At 41.5% G+C, this 13,784-nt stretch overlaps 2 protein-coding genes across 3 annotated transcripts in view; both read right to left on the reverse strand.

Annotated features, from left to right (window-relative positions):
- The window catches only part of slc5a6a (solute carrier family 5 member 6a), a 75,408-nt gene extending 70,636 nt beyond the window's left edge, over window positions 1-4,772 (reverse strand). Inside the window, exons 1-2 of one of the 2 annotated variants that reach the window (XM_034076311.2) lie at window positions 4,457-4,772; window positions 3,955-4,344 (exon numbers count right to left, since the gene is read on the reverse strand). The gene's annotated coding sequence lies outside the window, so the exon portion shown is untranslated. The remainder of the gene's footprint in view (window positions 1-3,954; window positions 4,345-4,456) is intronic. The other variant, XM_034076312.2, reaches the window with a different exon arrangement.
- A 68-nt stretch (window positions 4,773-4,840) lies between these two features.
- Window positions 4,841-12,274, reverse strand: rpl7l1 (ribosomal protein L7-like 1). Its single transcript, XM_034076313.2, has 6 exons — window positions 12,172-12,274; window positions 11,669-11,777; window positions 11,385-11,548; window positions 8,165-8,302; window positions 7,985-8,094; window positions 4,841-5,354 (listed from the first exon to the last, which is right to left on the reverse strand). The coding sequence occupies exons 1-6, from the start codon at window positions 12,183-12,185 to the stop codon at window positions 5,146-5,148; spliced, it is 744 nt and encodes a 247-aa protein (XP_033932204.1). The 5' UTR covers window positions 12,186-12,274; the 3' UTR covers window positions 4,841-5,145.
- Between the last annotated feature and the right edge of the window lie 1,510 nt (window positions 12,275-13,784).

The following is a 13,784-nucleotide window of genomic DNA, read 5'->3' on the forward strand; positions in this document are numbered from 1 at the left end:
ACAGAGATGCACTTCCTCCTGAAGTGCCAAACATTCAACGAAGTAAGGAGCGTTTACTGGAACAAGTTGAACTCTGTAATCCCAGGTTTCAAGGAGGTTGATGACCTCTCAAGACTGAGAGTACTCCTAGGAGAAGGAGACAAGGCACACCTTGCTGCCCAATATGTATACACATGCCACAACCTGAGGGACAGTGAATGACACACACACACACACACACACACACACACACACACACACACACACACACACACACACACACACACACACACACACACACACACACACACACACACACACACACACACACACACACACACACACACACACACACACACACACACACACACACACACACACACACACACACACACACACACACACACACACACACACACACACACACACACACAGAGAAATGTAATTATATCACTATATATATCATCAATAATATGTAAACATTTGAAATGTATGTTAATGTTGTTAATTATTTTGTATTGTGATGCTTTGGCAACATTGTTTAATTTAACTTTCATGCCAATAAAGCCCCTTTGAATTGAATTGAGAGATTAATCGCGGTACCGGACAATTGTTATTTGTTCTTACGGAACCACTGTGCTGCACGTCCCACCCCGCCCTGTACCAGTACAGAAAGCGGCAAGATGCATTTCCTTAGGAATCAATAAGCAGAACCGAAACTAACATTTCCAAACGATACAGATGGAATGTAAATGTTGGAAACGGAACCGGATTTCAGTACCCAGCCCTACTCACAACCTGGCCCAGAGGGCTTTTAGGGAGGGGCGAAAGCGCAAATGCGGGGAGGAAGTATAACGCAAGACAAATTGAAAGCATCAATGCGAAAGGGAATGCAGCAAAATAATCTTTTTATTTCGATTACGTTGTTTTCGTAATCGAGATTAAAATACGATGAATTGCACAGCCCTAGGATAAGGATCCATTTGAACATGGGTAAGTGTAATTTTACAGTAAGTGTACTTGCACTGTATTGGGAACACCGCGGAAAATGAACAATAGGTGTATTGATCATTTTTTGTTATCGATAGTCATGAACTTTTTTTGGGACAAAATAGACTCCATTAGTAAACGTTTACTAACTAGTTTTGTTATGTGTAAACATTATTTTGGTGAGTAAAAGTGTGGTTACATGTGTAGATGAATAAGATAATGCTTTTTTTTGTCCCACAACGGAGACATTTGCAGTGGCTATAGATATGTATTTTATCATACTGTTCTGTACAGATGAGATTTTTTCAGACTTATTTATATGGGTTTCTGTGATTATTTTTACCATACTGTATTGTGCAGATATATGTATGTGTGTCTGTGATTTTATACTGAATATAAAGTAACTTATCTCAGCCAATGACAGCTCTGCATGCATCCCCTGGATATTATTTTAGAAACTGCTTTCATCGCGTCTCGATGTTTCCAGAGAGAACAGCTGTGAGGTCCGTGCAGAAAGCAGAGCAGTGTGTATAATATATATCACTCAGTATAACAGGCCTACATTACTCTCTTTATTTGCTTTACTTTAGTAGATATCTAAAAACTAAGAGTCGATACTTTTCTAAGACCATTTAGTGCTTAACATAATAAAATACACAACGGCTGTAGCCTGATTATGCTTTAGGAGTTGTGTGTGTGTGTGTGTGTGTGTGTGTGTGTGTGTGTGTGTGTGTGTGTGTGTGTGTGTGTGTGTGTGTGTGTGTGTGTGTGTGTGTGTGTGTGTGTGTGTGTGTGTGTGTGTGTGTGTGTGTGTGTGTGTGTGTGTGTGTGTGCAGAATAGTTTCCCCCCACTTTCGTGCAAGACATCGGGGAACTGCTTTGCCCGGTCTTTAGCAGAAATGTTCGTCGGTAAATGAGATGGATTAGATGTTTTCATCTTGGTGTTGTCTCTCTCGTGTGAGCTCCACACGTTCACTCTACGGTGTTGTTTACCTTCTAACTTTTTTATTTCTCAACTTTGTGTGGAAAAATGCGGGGATTATGCGGCCTTTTGATAAATATGCGGCCTTTTAAAAATCTGCACCATTTGGCTGATTATGCGGTAAATTCTGCGATCGCGTTTTTCTGGAGGGTCTATATGGCCGCACCCTCTGCCAGCATTTCACGAAACAAAGCTTCCCAAACCTTTCAGCGATTCATGCCAGATATGTACAGCGTAGGGCACTGAAGAACGATGCTGTTCCTACTTTGTTTGGACCAGCGGGAGATTCAGGTACACAACCTGTAAGTATTCATTGTTGTTTGTGTATTTATGATGTTTAAAACAAACAAGGTATCGCGGAGATGCTCTCCGCAGACCCATGCTCACAGCGTTATAAACCTTTTTCTTACTCAATATCAAGCCACACTTATTGTTTTTACTTCGGCTGTGAGTGTTTGTGTGCTCAGGATGAGTTTCGCTGTATCGCCGACACAGAAAGCCTGTCTGCTCCTGCAGCAGCTCACACAGCTGCGAGCAGCAACGAGCCTCTCAGCTTCGCGACCAATCAGAGCACACTGGGCTCACAGGGAGGGGGAGGGGGGGTATGAATACACATACTACTATACAGAGATGCTGTATGAGAAACCAATGTGAGTTTGGAACATTGAACAATGTAAATCTATTCTAGTAGACCTCAACAATGGAACTATGATCAGTAGAAATGGCCATGACATGGGACCTTTAATGTCATGAAGCAGTCCTGATGTATCTCAGTCCCAGCTGTGACGAAAGTAGAGTGATAAACAACTATTTTACTCAAAATTCGAATTTACACATTTTCATTTTAGACATGAATTTCACATTTATATACAGTGTAATTCATATATTTCACTACTTTTGTGATCCTAAGACTTTGGTAAACTAAATGTAAAACACCAAAACAATTGGATGGCATGAGTAAATCTGTGTTTTCACAAGACTTTTGAAGATTTCCAAAAATCGGATGTCAAATGTTAATGATCTCATCACACAGTGCTAAGGTGAGTGACTTGCCTTTCTCGCAAGACCAGAGACTGTCCTGAACATTTGATGTAACACATGCAGAGGTGCCATGTTATAACCAGTACAGTTAAAATAAGATTTAAGGAGACCTCTAAAAATCGAGAAAATACCCTCCAGAGGGTTAAAGCACACCTCAGAGCAAACTAGAGTCCACATGGATGATGCTATGTGACTAGCCATGTTTAGGAAAGTAAACACAGTTGTCCAATGAAGGCTACAGGATAGGGATCAGTAAGCATAATAAGGTGGTTGTCTAAAACAGGTACATCCTTTCTAAAATAAGAGACTGCATCAAGTTCTGTGGTGCCTTTGAGCTAGCCCTGCGTTGTTATACGAAATAGGTTTTTACTTTGAGTATACGTTTGCTTACATTCTGGTAGAGCCCCCACTGGAGAACAGGCTAAGAAGGCACTGAATGGTTTAGGGCCAAAACTCATTTCTGATCTGCCACATTATAATCCCTAGCAGGTCCGCTACAACTTTAACTTCTTTAAATGAAAATGTAAGACTTTTTCCTTTTTGCCTCTGCCTTTTATTAAATAAAAAAACTATTCATATCCTGCACTGGGTTCCAACTTGTATTCTTGTATTTTTATACCTGTCTGTTTCTGTTTTGTATTGCTATTCGCTTGGCATTTTATTATGTGTTTCATTGTATTTATGATAAACCAACATACTTCACACATGTATCACTTTAACGCTTCGTTTACTGACACGAGATTAGTGTATAACGGACATGTTCTATAGACAGACCCTCAGCACACACGCGAACATGTCATTCATTGAGCTGCAGTGACTGCTAGCGACACTAACAACTGTTAAAATCGGCATGACAGTACCAGAACCCAGAGTTCGCGCGGTCCTGTGTCATGTTTAACGTTAATAACCAGAACACATGCTCCTACTTCATGCTACAACCACGTGCACCAACGTGAGCCTACCCGGTAAACTCGAGCCTCCAGTGACGTCTGGCTTCAGAAGTGTTGTAACCGTCTTCATATGAACACCGCGTGGGTTCAGCGGTCTGACAGCCTGAGCTCGGATTGTCCTCTGCACTGAAAGGACCCTCGGCATCGAGACAACACATCACTGGGATACTCGATGGGATGTGCGCGTGGGGTCATGCGGTGAAGGACCGCCCACTCTCCTTGACACCCGACTGGGTGCTGCCTTCACGTGCTCCTCGTAAACTAGCCCTCACCAGCGGAAAACGTGCTGCCAGTTGTTTCAACTACACTGAATATAAACATTGCAGTGTTTGAAACTGGATGACATCAAGTGAAAGTGGTCGGTTCATCTTATTCATGACGTCAGTCTGTAAACCGCTGCTCCTGGGGGCAGAGCATCATAGTAAGAGACAAATAAATCTCCATGGCAAGTCCTTTATTTGGTAGATTTAATGACGGTCTGCAGAACACCAACACACCACTGTCTCTGTCTTACCTGTTGTTTTCAAAATCCATCCGACAGGAATATCGTCGACCAGGGAGCACATCCTTCAGTGACCGCCTCAGTCTCAGTGCGCACCGCTGAAGCGCAGCTGCATCCCCCTCAACTTCCCTACTGACTCAGGTCTCATTGAATCTAGTGACACTGACACCAGGGGCGGAGGCTGTGAAAGCATCGCCATCTACTGCCCCATTTCCTCATAATAAACCCTAATCCTAATCAATGTTGTTTTTTTGCCGTTAAGGAAACCATTGTGTAACGTTGCTCAAATCTACAGGTATAGAGTATTATCATACATTTGGGCTAGCAGTGGAGCAGGGAATCCACAGATCAGGCCCCCTCTGGAAACCAGTGACAACTCATCTTGTGTCTAACATATTTCATTGGAAAAAAAAGGGTTTATTGTAAATACAACATATTAACAATCGTTAACCAATATTAACACACTGAAAACTATTAAATGATTTTTTTGACAGATGGACTGCGAGTCCAGTCTGACTTGTATTTCCTTGTGATGTCTCAGCTTGGAACCAGAAAAAAGGCCTTACAGATATATTTATGAACTTCTCTGCCAAATAAACAAACCAAACACATTTTTTAATATCTTGTTTTGTTGGCATTTGCATGGTAAGAAATAAAGCATCCTTATAGATTCGGCAGAGTGTCCACCTTGCATTGGTGCCTCAGTTGAGTTGTCTGACGATAGCATTAATGTCTGTGTTGCGAAATCCAGGATTTCCCAGTTCCTTCAGAAGCCCAGCCTTATCCTTGGCAGCGTGACGAGCCACTGACAGCTTGAACGGCAACAGGAAGTTGTTTGCAGCCCGGAAGCCTTTACCAACCAAGTAGATCTCGTGAATCAAGTCCTCCAAACAGATGATACCATGTTTACCTGGGGAAAAGTGGTAGAGGAGTTGAGTAATGGGAAGGAGTGTCAAACGGACAGACCGAACATGCTATAAGCTATGAAGAAATGCTTAACAACTTGTGTATTATTTATACAGCTTAATAATATAATTATTTTTATTCTACTCTTTATAATTGTTTTAACAAGAGCTGTCAGTCGATTCAAATATTTAATCGCATGATTGTCCATAGTTAATCGTACATTTTTTTATCTGTTCTAAAAGTTCCTTAGAGGGATATTTTTCAAGTTTTTAATACTCTTATCAACATATGAGTGGACAAATATGCTTTATGCAAATGTTTGTTTATTATCATTTGATCAATGACAAATATTCTCATGAATATTAAACACAACAACCTCTGAACATTACAAATGTATCTGCCTCAATTCAACCTGGAACCTCTCATACAATACAGTGTGTGTGTGTGTGTGTGTGTGTGTGTGTGTGTGTGTGTGTGTGTGTGTGTGTGTGTGTGTGTGTGTGTGTGTGTGTGTGTGTGTGTGTGTGTGTGTGTGTGGAGAGACACTGTGATGGATCGTTGGAGCTATGTGCAACTCAAGGAGTTCCTTATTCTGCGTCAATAGATGAACATTATTTATTTAATGTAAACCTTTACAACTATTTGCTCGATGCTATACTATATTGCTGACGACACGACCGCCTGATCACCGACGGCAACGAGACGGCGTACAGAGCGGAGGACAGAACCCTGATATCTTGGTGCCAGGAGAACAACCTCCATCAACGTCAGCAAAACCAAGGAGCTGATTGTGGATGATATGAAGACAGAAGGGACAGAAGGACACGCCCCCATCGCCATCATAAGGAATACAGAGGAGAGTCAGCAGCTTTAGGTTTCTCGGGGTGACCTCACTGAGTCACATGTTCATCACAACCGTGGAATCACCCAAGTATCTCGACAGCGGCTCTTCTTCCTCCGCAGGCTGCGGAAATTCAATCTGATCTCCAGGATACTCTGCAACTTCTACACTTGTACTATGGAGCGTATCGTGACCAACTGCATCCACAAAATGCAGTGTTTTGGGCCACTAGTTTCATTTGACTTTGTTTTTGGCATATCTTATTCAATATAACCTATCATTTACTTATTTCTGCACTTACTTGCACACAACTCACTTGCAACATCTTATTTATATTTTTACTTGCAATCTTAAATTGCTTTGTTGGAGTAGCCTGGGCCGTACGATTTTTAATGCCAAAGCTACACTGTAGCTATTTTTCACTAGGGATAGTGCAAACACAAATACATTTTGTAATCCTTTAAAGCCTTAGAATGCTATACCTTCAAGTATTTCAGTACACACTCTTTAAATGATCCTTTGAGTGGATCGAATGTAACAATCAGTGGTTAGCACTCACTGATGAGCATGATGGAAACTTGAGCCTGATGCAGGGCTCCACAGTAACGGTTGCCAGGTTGCCATTGGCAACCATTCAGAAAGAAATAAGGACAGCAAACAGCAAAATGTGCACCCTAAGATAGATAAATGTTCATTATTTGTATACATAAGAGTGATATTTAATTATTGTAGTGACCAGTCGGAACCTGATACTTAAGTTGCACGTGCATTGGTGTGATTACGGAGCCAGAAAGCGATGCACGTTTACTCGCGTGCGCCGTGTTTGTTTTACAAAAAATGGCGAAGCAAATTAAGTTGTTTGACTGTGGGGTAAAAAGTTCAGCCAACCCGTCAACTTCTCAAACCAATGTTCAAAGTGATTCAACTGATAAAGCGCAAGATGAACCCGAACGAAAAGCAAAGAGGAAATGGGTAAAGTCTTGGGAGTCGAAATATATATGTACATTCTGCTCCGTTGTGCATTCACTTCCTGTAAAAGTTCCTTCAAAATAAGAGTCCCGATCTTATTACTACCAAAATAAAAGTGCTAAACGAAACTTTACCATAGGAAAATATTGGCATACAAATATAATCACTTCTATAAAAAGGTAACACATGTTAAATATAGTTAGACATATTACAGGTAATTTACAGCATTAATAATTAATATCTAATTAACTGTGAATAGTTTTCATGTATTTAACATTAGAAATGTATTAGCCTGGCCAATCCAAGACTTCAATGCTGAAGGGCCAGTGGATCTATGGTGGGGGTCAGCACAGAGGTCAAGACTTCAATGCTGAAGGGCCAATGGATCTATGGTGGGGGTCAGCACACATTTGAAAGGGAGACAACGGATGATGAAACTAGTGACTTGCTCTATTCATTTGTGAGGGATCTGTGAAGAACAGGACAACAGCTGCACTACTGGTATTTAGTATACCAGCAATTGAGGGTGGACAACTTACTACCACTTAAGTTTCAAATAATTGTGTTAATTACTTATTGTAAAGCATTTGAACATTCTTTTGTGTCACATGTTCATTATTAAGTTGATATATAACTGTGTAGTATCTTCATTATTTAAAATATAAGGTGACTAAAAATGGCAACCGTATTTTCAGTTTTGGCAACCAAAAGCTGATGCCTGGTTACCAGCCTGGCAACCACTTTAAAAAGTCAGCGTTGAGCCCTGCTGATGTGTGTGCTGGTGGTGAGCCTGCCATCATCATGTGGCTGAGGAAGAGACTTACCCATGTGCTGCTCAATGAAGGTGTTGTCTGTGAGAGGAACTCTCCTCCGGCCCACCCTAGTCTGTCCTCTCTTCAGGATGAGCTCACGAACAGACTTCAAGTTGGGAAAACTGTTGGAAAAATTACATAGGTTTATTATAAGCAAAACTACGCTTAGCATTTCAGTCACTCGTCACTCACCCCCAGGCCACATAAGGCTCCAGCATCTTCATCATTGCTACCGAGGTCTTGTTGATTTTGACAAAGGTCCCGCTGAAGATCTTCCTCAGCCTCAACATGTGAACCATCTTCATCACCTTTGGACTGACACCTTTAATCCTAACAGGAAAGCATCATCAAGATTAACAAAATAGAATGAGATGTATAATATATCACATGTAATTTGTTAGACACTTTTATCCAAAGCGACTTACATACATTCAGTATAGAGGACAATCCCCACAGGAGCAATCTGGGCTGAAGTGTCTTGTCCAAGGACACAATGACATGCAGACTGCAGCGGGACTCAAACCAGTGCTCCCCTGATCTGGAGATCAGGGGAGCACTGGTTTGCAATAGATGAGTCGGACTGGGAATTAACATTGCACTACAAATATTTCAATAAACAAATCATAACCATCGACGGCATTGACATCTCAACCCACATTAAGAACTAATTCAGGAACTTTTTTGTGCAGCAGACACCATCGCTGTGAAAAGTCAGGCATGGTTTGGCTTGCAGCGTACTCTTTGTAGGAGCCACGAGGGTTGCCAGTTTTTGCGGAAGGAATAAGCAACCAGGTCTATGAAAACAAGCGCAAAAGAACATGAGCACTTTAAACCTATATATGTCGGGTCGGCTATTTTAAAATAACCTATCTACAAGCTCACAACCGCAACAACCATTATTACTTACTACCGAGCAACTTTACAGAAAGATAAGCCCAGTGTGGCAGTGTGGATGCACGATATTGGGTTTTTGAAACCGATACCGATAACTTCCTGCTTCTCAAGACCGATACCGATAACCGATAATAAAAAAAGATTTATGCCACTAATTATTTTAACGCGATTAACGCATGTGTATTTTTTTCCTTGGCCGCCCCGTAGTTTCAGAGCGCATCGAGTTTAAAATACCATCTACAAGCTGATGCTGACAGCCCCGCTCCTGCCGCCCGCTTGTGGCAGACCACACTTCCACGCTCACCGGCAGGCACCGACTGGCCATCGGGAGGACCGGGAGGGTGTGTGTATGTGTGGCCCGAGCGAGCGAGAGAGAGACCTTACGTGCATTGTTGTTGTTAGCATCTGGTGCTAGCTGGCTGCGCTAACGGATATAAGGAGCTGTTTCAATGAAAACAGAGGAGCGACATTTCGCCACAACTGCGCCGAGCACTTGACTTTATGCAGGAAGCCAGACAGTGGGACATTGTACGAACAGTCAGCACGGATAGTGCAACATGATTGCAGCGTCCAGGCAGCTCCGGTTCGAGCATATGCCTTGAGTTGCACATAGCTCCAGCGCGCGCGCACACACACACACACACACACTTTGTATTGTATTGTATTATTGTCTTCGCACGCTTTTAACACACCATCGTAGCGATGGCGATGTTTCAGGTGACTGATCAGGTTCGAAGTATTAGGGAGCGCTGGATTTGTGAAGAACTCCCCTCTTCCTAAACCACTAATACCACAGTACTGGCAAAACGGGAGGAGCTGCGCCCCTCATCCCAATCCACCCACACCGCAGGATTTTTTTCTTTACCCAAAAAATATATTGTATATTATCGGGGCTATTAATACTGATATCGGGTTTATCGGGATGATGTCATAATTCCTAATATCGGGCCGATAATTATCGTGCATCCCTAATAATAAGTATACCTGGCAACACTCACTGACTGCAGCACGTGAGGGCAGGAGCCGGCAGTATGTTTACAGAAGCGTTAGCATTAGCACTGATTAGCAAAGAGTGACGAGAGCGACTAGTAGTACAGGAAAAACAGAAATGAGTGACGAGGAGGTCGAGGACAATGACAACAACACCGATAAAAAAAAAAGGGGGGGGAACATTGTAACTTGCCAGCGTTCCTCCCTGAAACCTCAGAATGTCGACATGTTGGTGTTCTTAGCCAAGAATCTTGTGCAGTAGATGGACTGTGCTAGTAGCTAGGCAGCTAAACTTTATTTACATTTATTCTGAAGCTGTAACTTTATGTTCCGTTCCGTTTTTATATTCAGTACTGACTGCAGTATTTAAGTTAATCCTTTTGATTCAGTGACATTACTACTCAGTGGAGTCTAGCACTTTGTTTAAGTTTCTGGTTTTTTCAGTACAAGAACCTTTAAGTGCAGTAGTTGAACTGGGTGCTAGCCGGCTAGGCTTTTTTTTATATTATTAATCTAAAGCTGTGACTGTTTTGTTTTTATATTCAGCACTGTGGTGAGGTGTTTTGAGTAACTTAAGTGCATTCCTCCCTATAACAACAGGTTGGTGTTGTTGTACAGTAGTTGGGTGTCCTGTCACTGTGGACAGGTGCTACTGCAAAGTTTACATTTTGTTATTATAAAGCTGCAACAATTCTATTTTTTATGTTCAGCACTCAGGCAGCAGCAATATCTTTATTTTAGTTACTGTATGTTTTGTTACCAGAGAGACTTGAGTTTAAGTCAAGCACTTTGTTTAAAGCCACAGTAGTTGGCTGTCAAATTCATTTTAGTTACTCTATGTTTTTGCTACAAGGAACTGAGACTTGGATTTAAGTCCAGCACTTTGATGTTGATGGTGTCTGTTAAAGCCACAATAGTTGGCTCCAGGTTCCACATTTTGAATGTAGTAATGTTTGTTCAGTATTCAGCAACTACAGACTAAAGACAAAGTTATGTTTTTGTTACAAGAGAGACAAATGTTGTCTGTTTAAATTCATTGTACTCACGTGATGTCTAAGAGTAAGAGTGCAATAAATATTTTCATTGAAACGATGAGAATCGTGATGTCAATTCTTATAGAGGAAAATCGTGATTCACATTTGAGCAAGAATCGTGCAGCACTAGTGGAAGCCGTGGTGCTGTAAAAAGCAAGACCAATCACCTGAGCCGGCCCGACTAAAATAACTAGATGGCCTACCTGCCTGTCAGCCTTCCATCTGTGCACAAGCTTATCTCTGCCCTCATTGGTCATGTGCGTTCGTGTGTGTTGGAGGAGGGGCTCTGGAAGGAAGTCTGAAGGAAGTGGCAGATTTTTTTCGGCTGTGTACTTTTAAATTCTAGCGCACTCGAGCTGGTTTCTCTATTCTTACCTGCCCTACCTTGAAGTCAAATTTAAAACAAGCTGAATTTAATCGACACTCGATCTTAAAAAGGGAAGTCCTGAATGTTAGAGCCACAGGAGGCAGGACAATCCTCCGACAGTACTCACTCTCTGATGCGCACAGCGAAGGCCAGCCTGTTCTTGGCAGGGGGCAGGGGCCCGGGGGGCCGCTGCTGACTCCTCTGGATGCGAGTTTCATCACGATGCTTCCTGTGGCTGTCTTTCAAGAAATCTTCTAATCGTTTGAACTTTAATGGTTTTCCTTTTGATATCTGGAATGGTGTAGAAATGGGAAACGTGTAAATATCCAGCAGTACATTAAAACAAGTAGTATGTACAGTTGAGCCTGCATCACGTGACTGTTAACACTTTCTTACAGCCTGCTCTCTTACCTTTCTCTTCTCGAGCAGTGCTATCTTAGCCTGAGTGGCTTTGATGGCCTGGTATGCTTTCCTCTTCTTCAGCAGATACTCAGGAACCAACTTGATCACCTTCTTGGACCTGCCAACAGGAGCACACACACTGATCAACAGATATACGCGTGCGTGCGTGCGTGTGTGTGTGTGTGTACACATGCAGCTTCAGCTTTAAGTGTGGGGATTATGTAATATAGCCAAAGAACATACAGCATTAAACTACCAAGAAAACACTAAAAACAACTAGTTTCGGATATTAACTTTAAATCACGCCATGATCTCTCCGTGGAGTGGAGTCGTGAAATCCGGCTTCTACAAACTTCTTCTAACCATGACAACGGCTTCTAACAATCATCGCGATCAATATGGCTTTAGATTCAACCGGTAAAACCTTGACTTGTTACAGAGACTCGAAACAAAACAAATGCAGACAGATAAAGAACGGATTGCGATAGATTACATTTAACACAATTACATACTCAGTTTCGGCCATGGTGGTATCTGGATGGTCAACAGTCGCTCGGAGATGACGTAAGAGCAATTCGAGTTTTATTTCCCCGGTACTGCAGTTACTACAGTGCCACCCAGCGGTCACGTCACATGTATACAGGACAGTAACACTGAGAATACAACCAATATGGTCCTCAGCCTTTCTGAGGTAAAACCGGCCTGTTTTATTTACAATGATATGTTCAGAATTCTTCCCCTGCTTTCAACTTATTGATGTCTAAAATAAAATCATGATATCCGTATCTGTGTAAGTTGAGACTCAGAGTAATATAATAGCAAAGTGTTCAAAACACATAATCATAATGTAAAGGTCGTCTCTGTCATGCTTTTTAACAACATGATTACAAATAACACATACGAAAATTATCAATATGACACATTCATAAAGAACATCAGGCCATTATTGACATCCAGATGCTTCTGTAACAATAAGGGGTTAACACAGTTGTATGGACTCATTGACACTGTACAGTAATACAGTGGGATGAAAGTCTCTTTTATGATGTGTAAAAGTACATTAAAATATGTAATGCAGAGCTTAATGGAGACACATTGTATTGTGTTTGTGAAGATAAGACATTTCAGTTTTTAACAGCTTTCTTAAAAAAAAAAAAGGTTTTAATTTTAGGCAAAATAATGTAACTCCACACAATACGTTTCAAACGGCAGGATATGTTGCTCAGACATGTATTTATCACATGATTTAAGTATGCTGACATGAAAATGAACAGCATGCCTGAGATTTCTGCTCAGATTTGAATTCCCATTGGCTGAACTGGAGTTAAGCTGCAGAACAACCTGTGAGCTTAAATTATTATAGGCTTAATGCTTTGCCTGTTTACTGAAATCAGCTTTTAAAAAAGTGTCAAATAGCAGAACTGACCTTTTTCCCTCAATGCAAACGTAAAAAAGGTAAGTGGATAAACCATGTTTAAATGTGTGAAAAATATTCACTAAAGCTTCAAGCTAAAGAGTAGCGTAGTATTAAAAACATTTTGCGGTTAAGTGCAATTTAAATCTCAGTATGATCAAATATGTGTTTCTAACAAATAAAAGCTTTTTTCCTTTGCTCTGCTGCCCTTCCACCTTCATCTCCCCTTTGTCCTCCTGTCTTCTTCTGTCCTTATTAACTATTCTCTCATTTGTTGTCTCCAAATACAGTTGTCCTTTCTCTACTGTTATCCTCCACCCTCCCCTCTTCTTCCTCTTCTTCCACCCTGTCCTCCTCTGCCTCTGATTCTACATGGCACCAGAGGCCTGGCCAAAGCAGGGGGATTGTGGCCTCAGAGCTCCATAAATCCAGCCTGTAATCAGCACGTCCCGGCGATAATGAGCAGGAGATGTTCTCACCTCCCAACATGGGAGACGAGTTGTCTTTACGTGGAAGCATGAGCAGTAACACGCACAGAGCCTGTAGTAGAGATGCACCGCGACTAGTCTGATCATGTATAAGTTATAATGTATATACATCATGTGAAAATATGTGATTAGCCAAAATGGTTGTAGATATTAAGAAATAAATTGAGCTTGAAATATTTAAGTGGAATCCTGAGTGTAAACTGTGAAAATTGTAGATATAGTT

The sequence above is a fragment of the Pseudochaenichthys georgianus genome, chromosome 24, assembly GCF_902827115.2.
Source record: "Pseudochaenichthys georgianus chromosome 24, fPseGeo1.2, whole genome shotgun sequence".
Classification (NCBI taxonomy): domain Eukaryota; kingdom Metazoa; phylum Chordata; class Actinopteri; order Perciformes; family Channichthyidae; genus Pseudochaenichthys; species Pseudochaenichthys georgianus.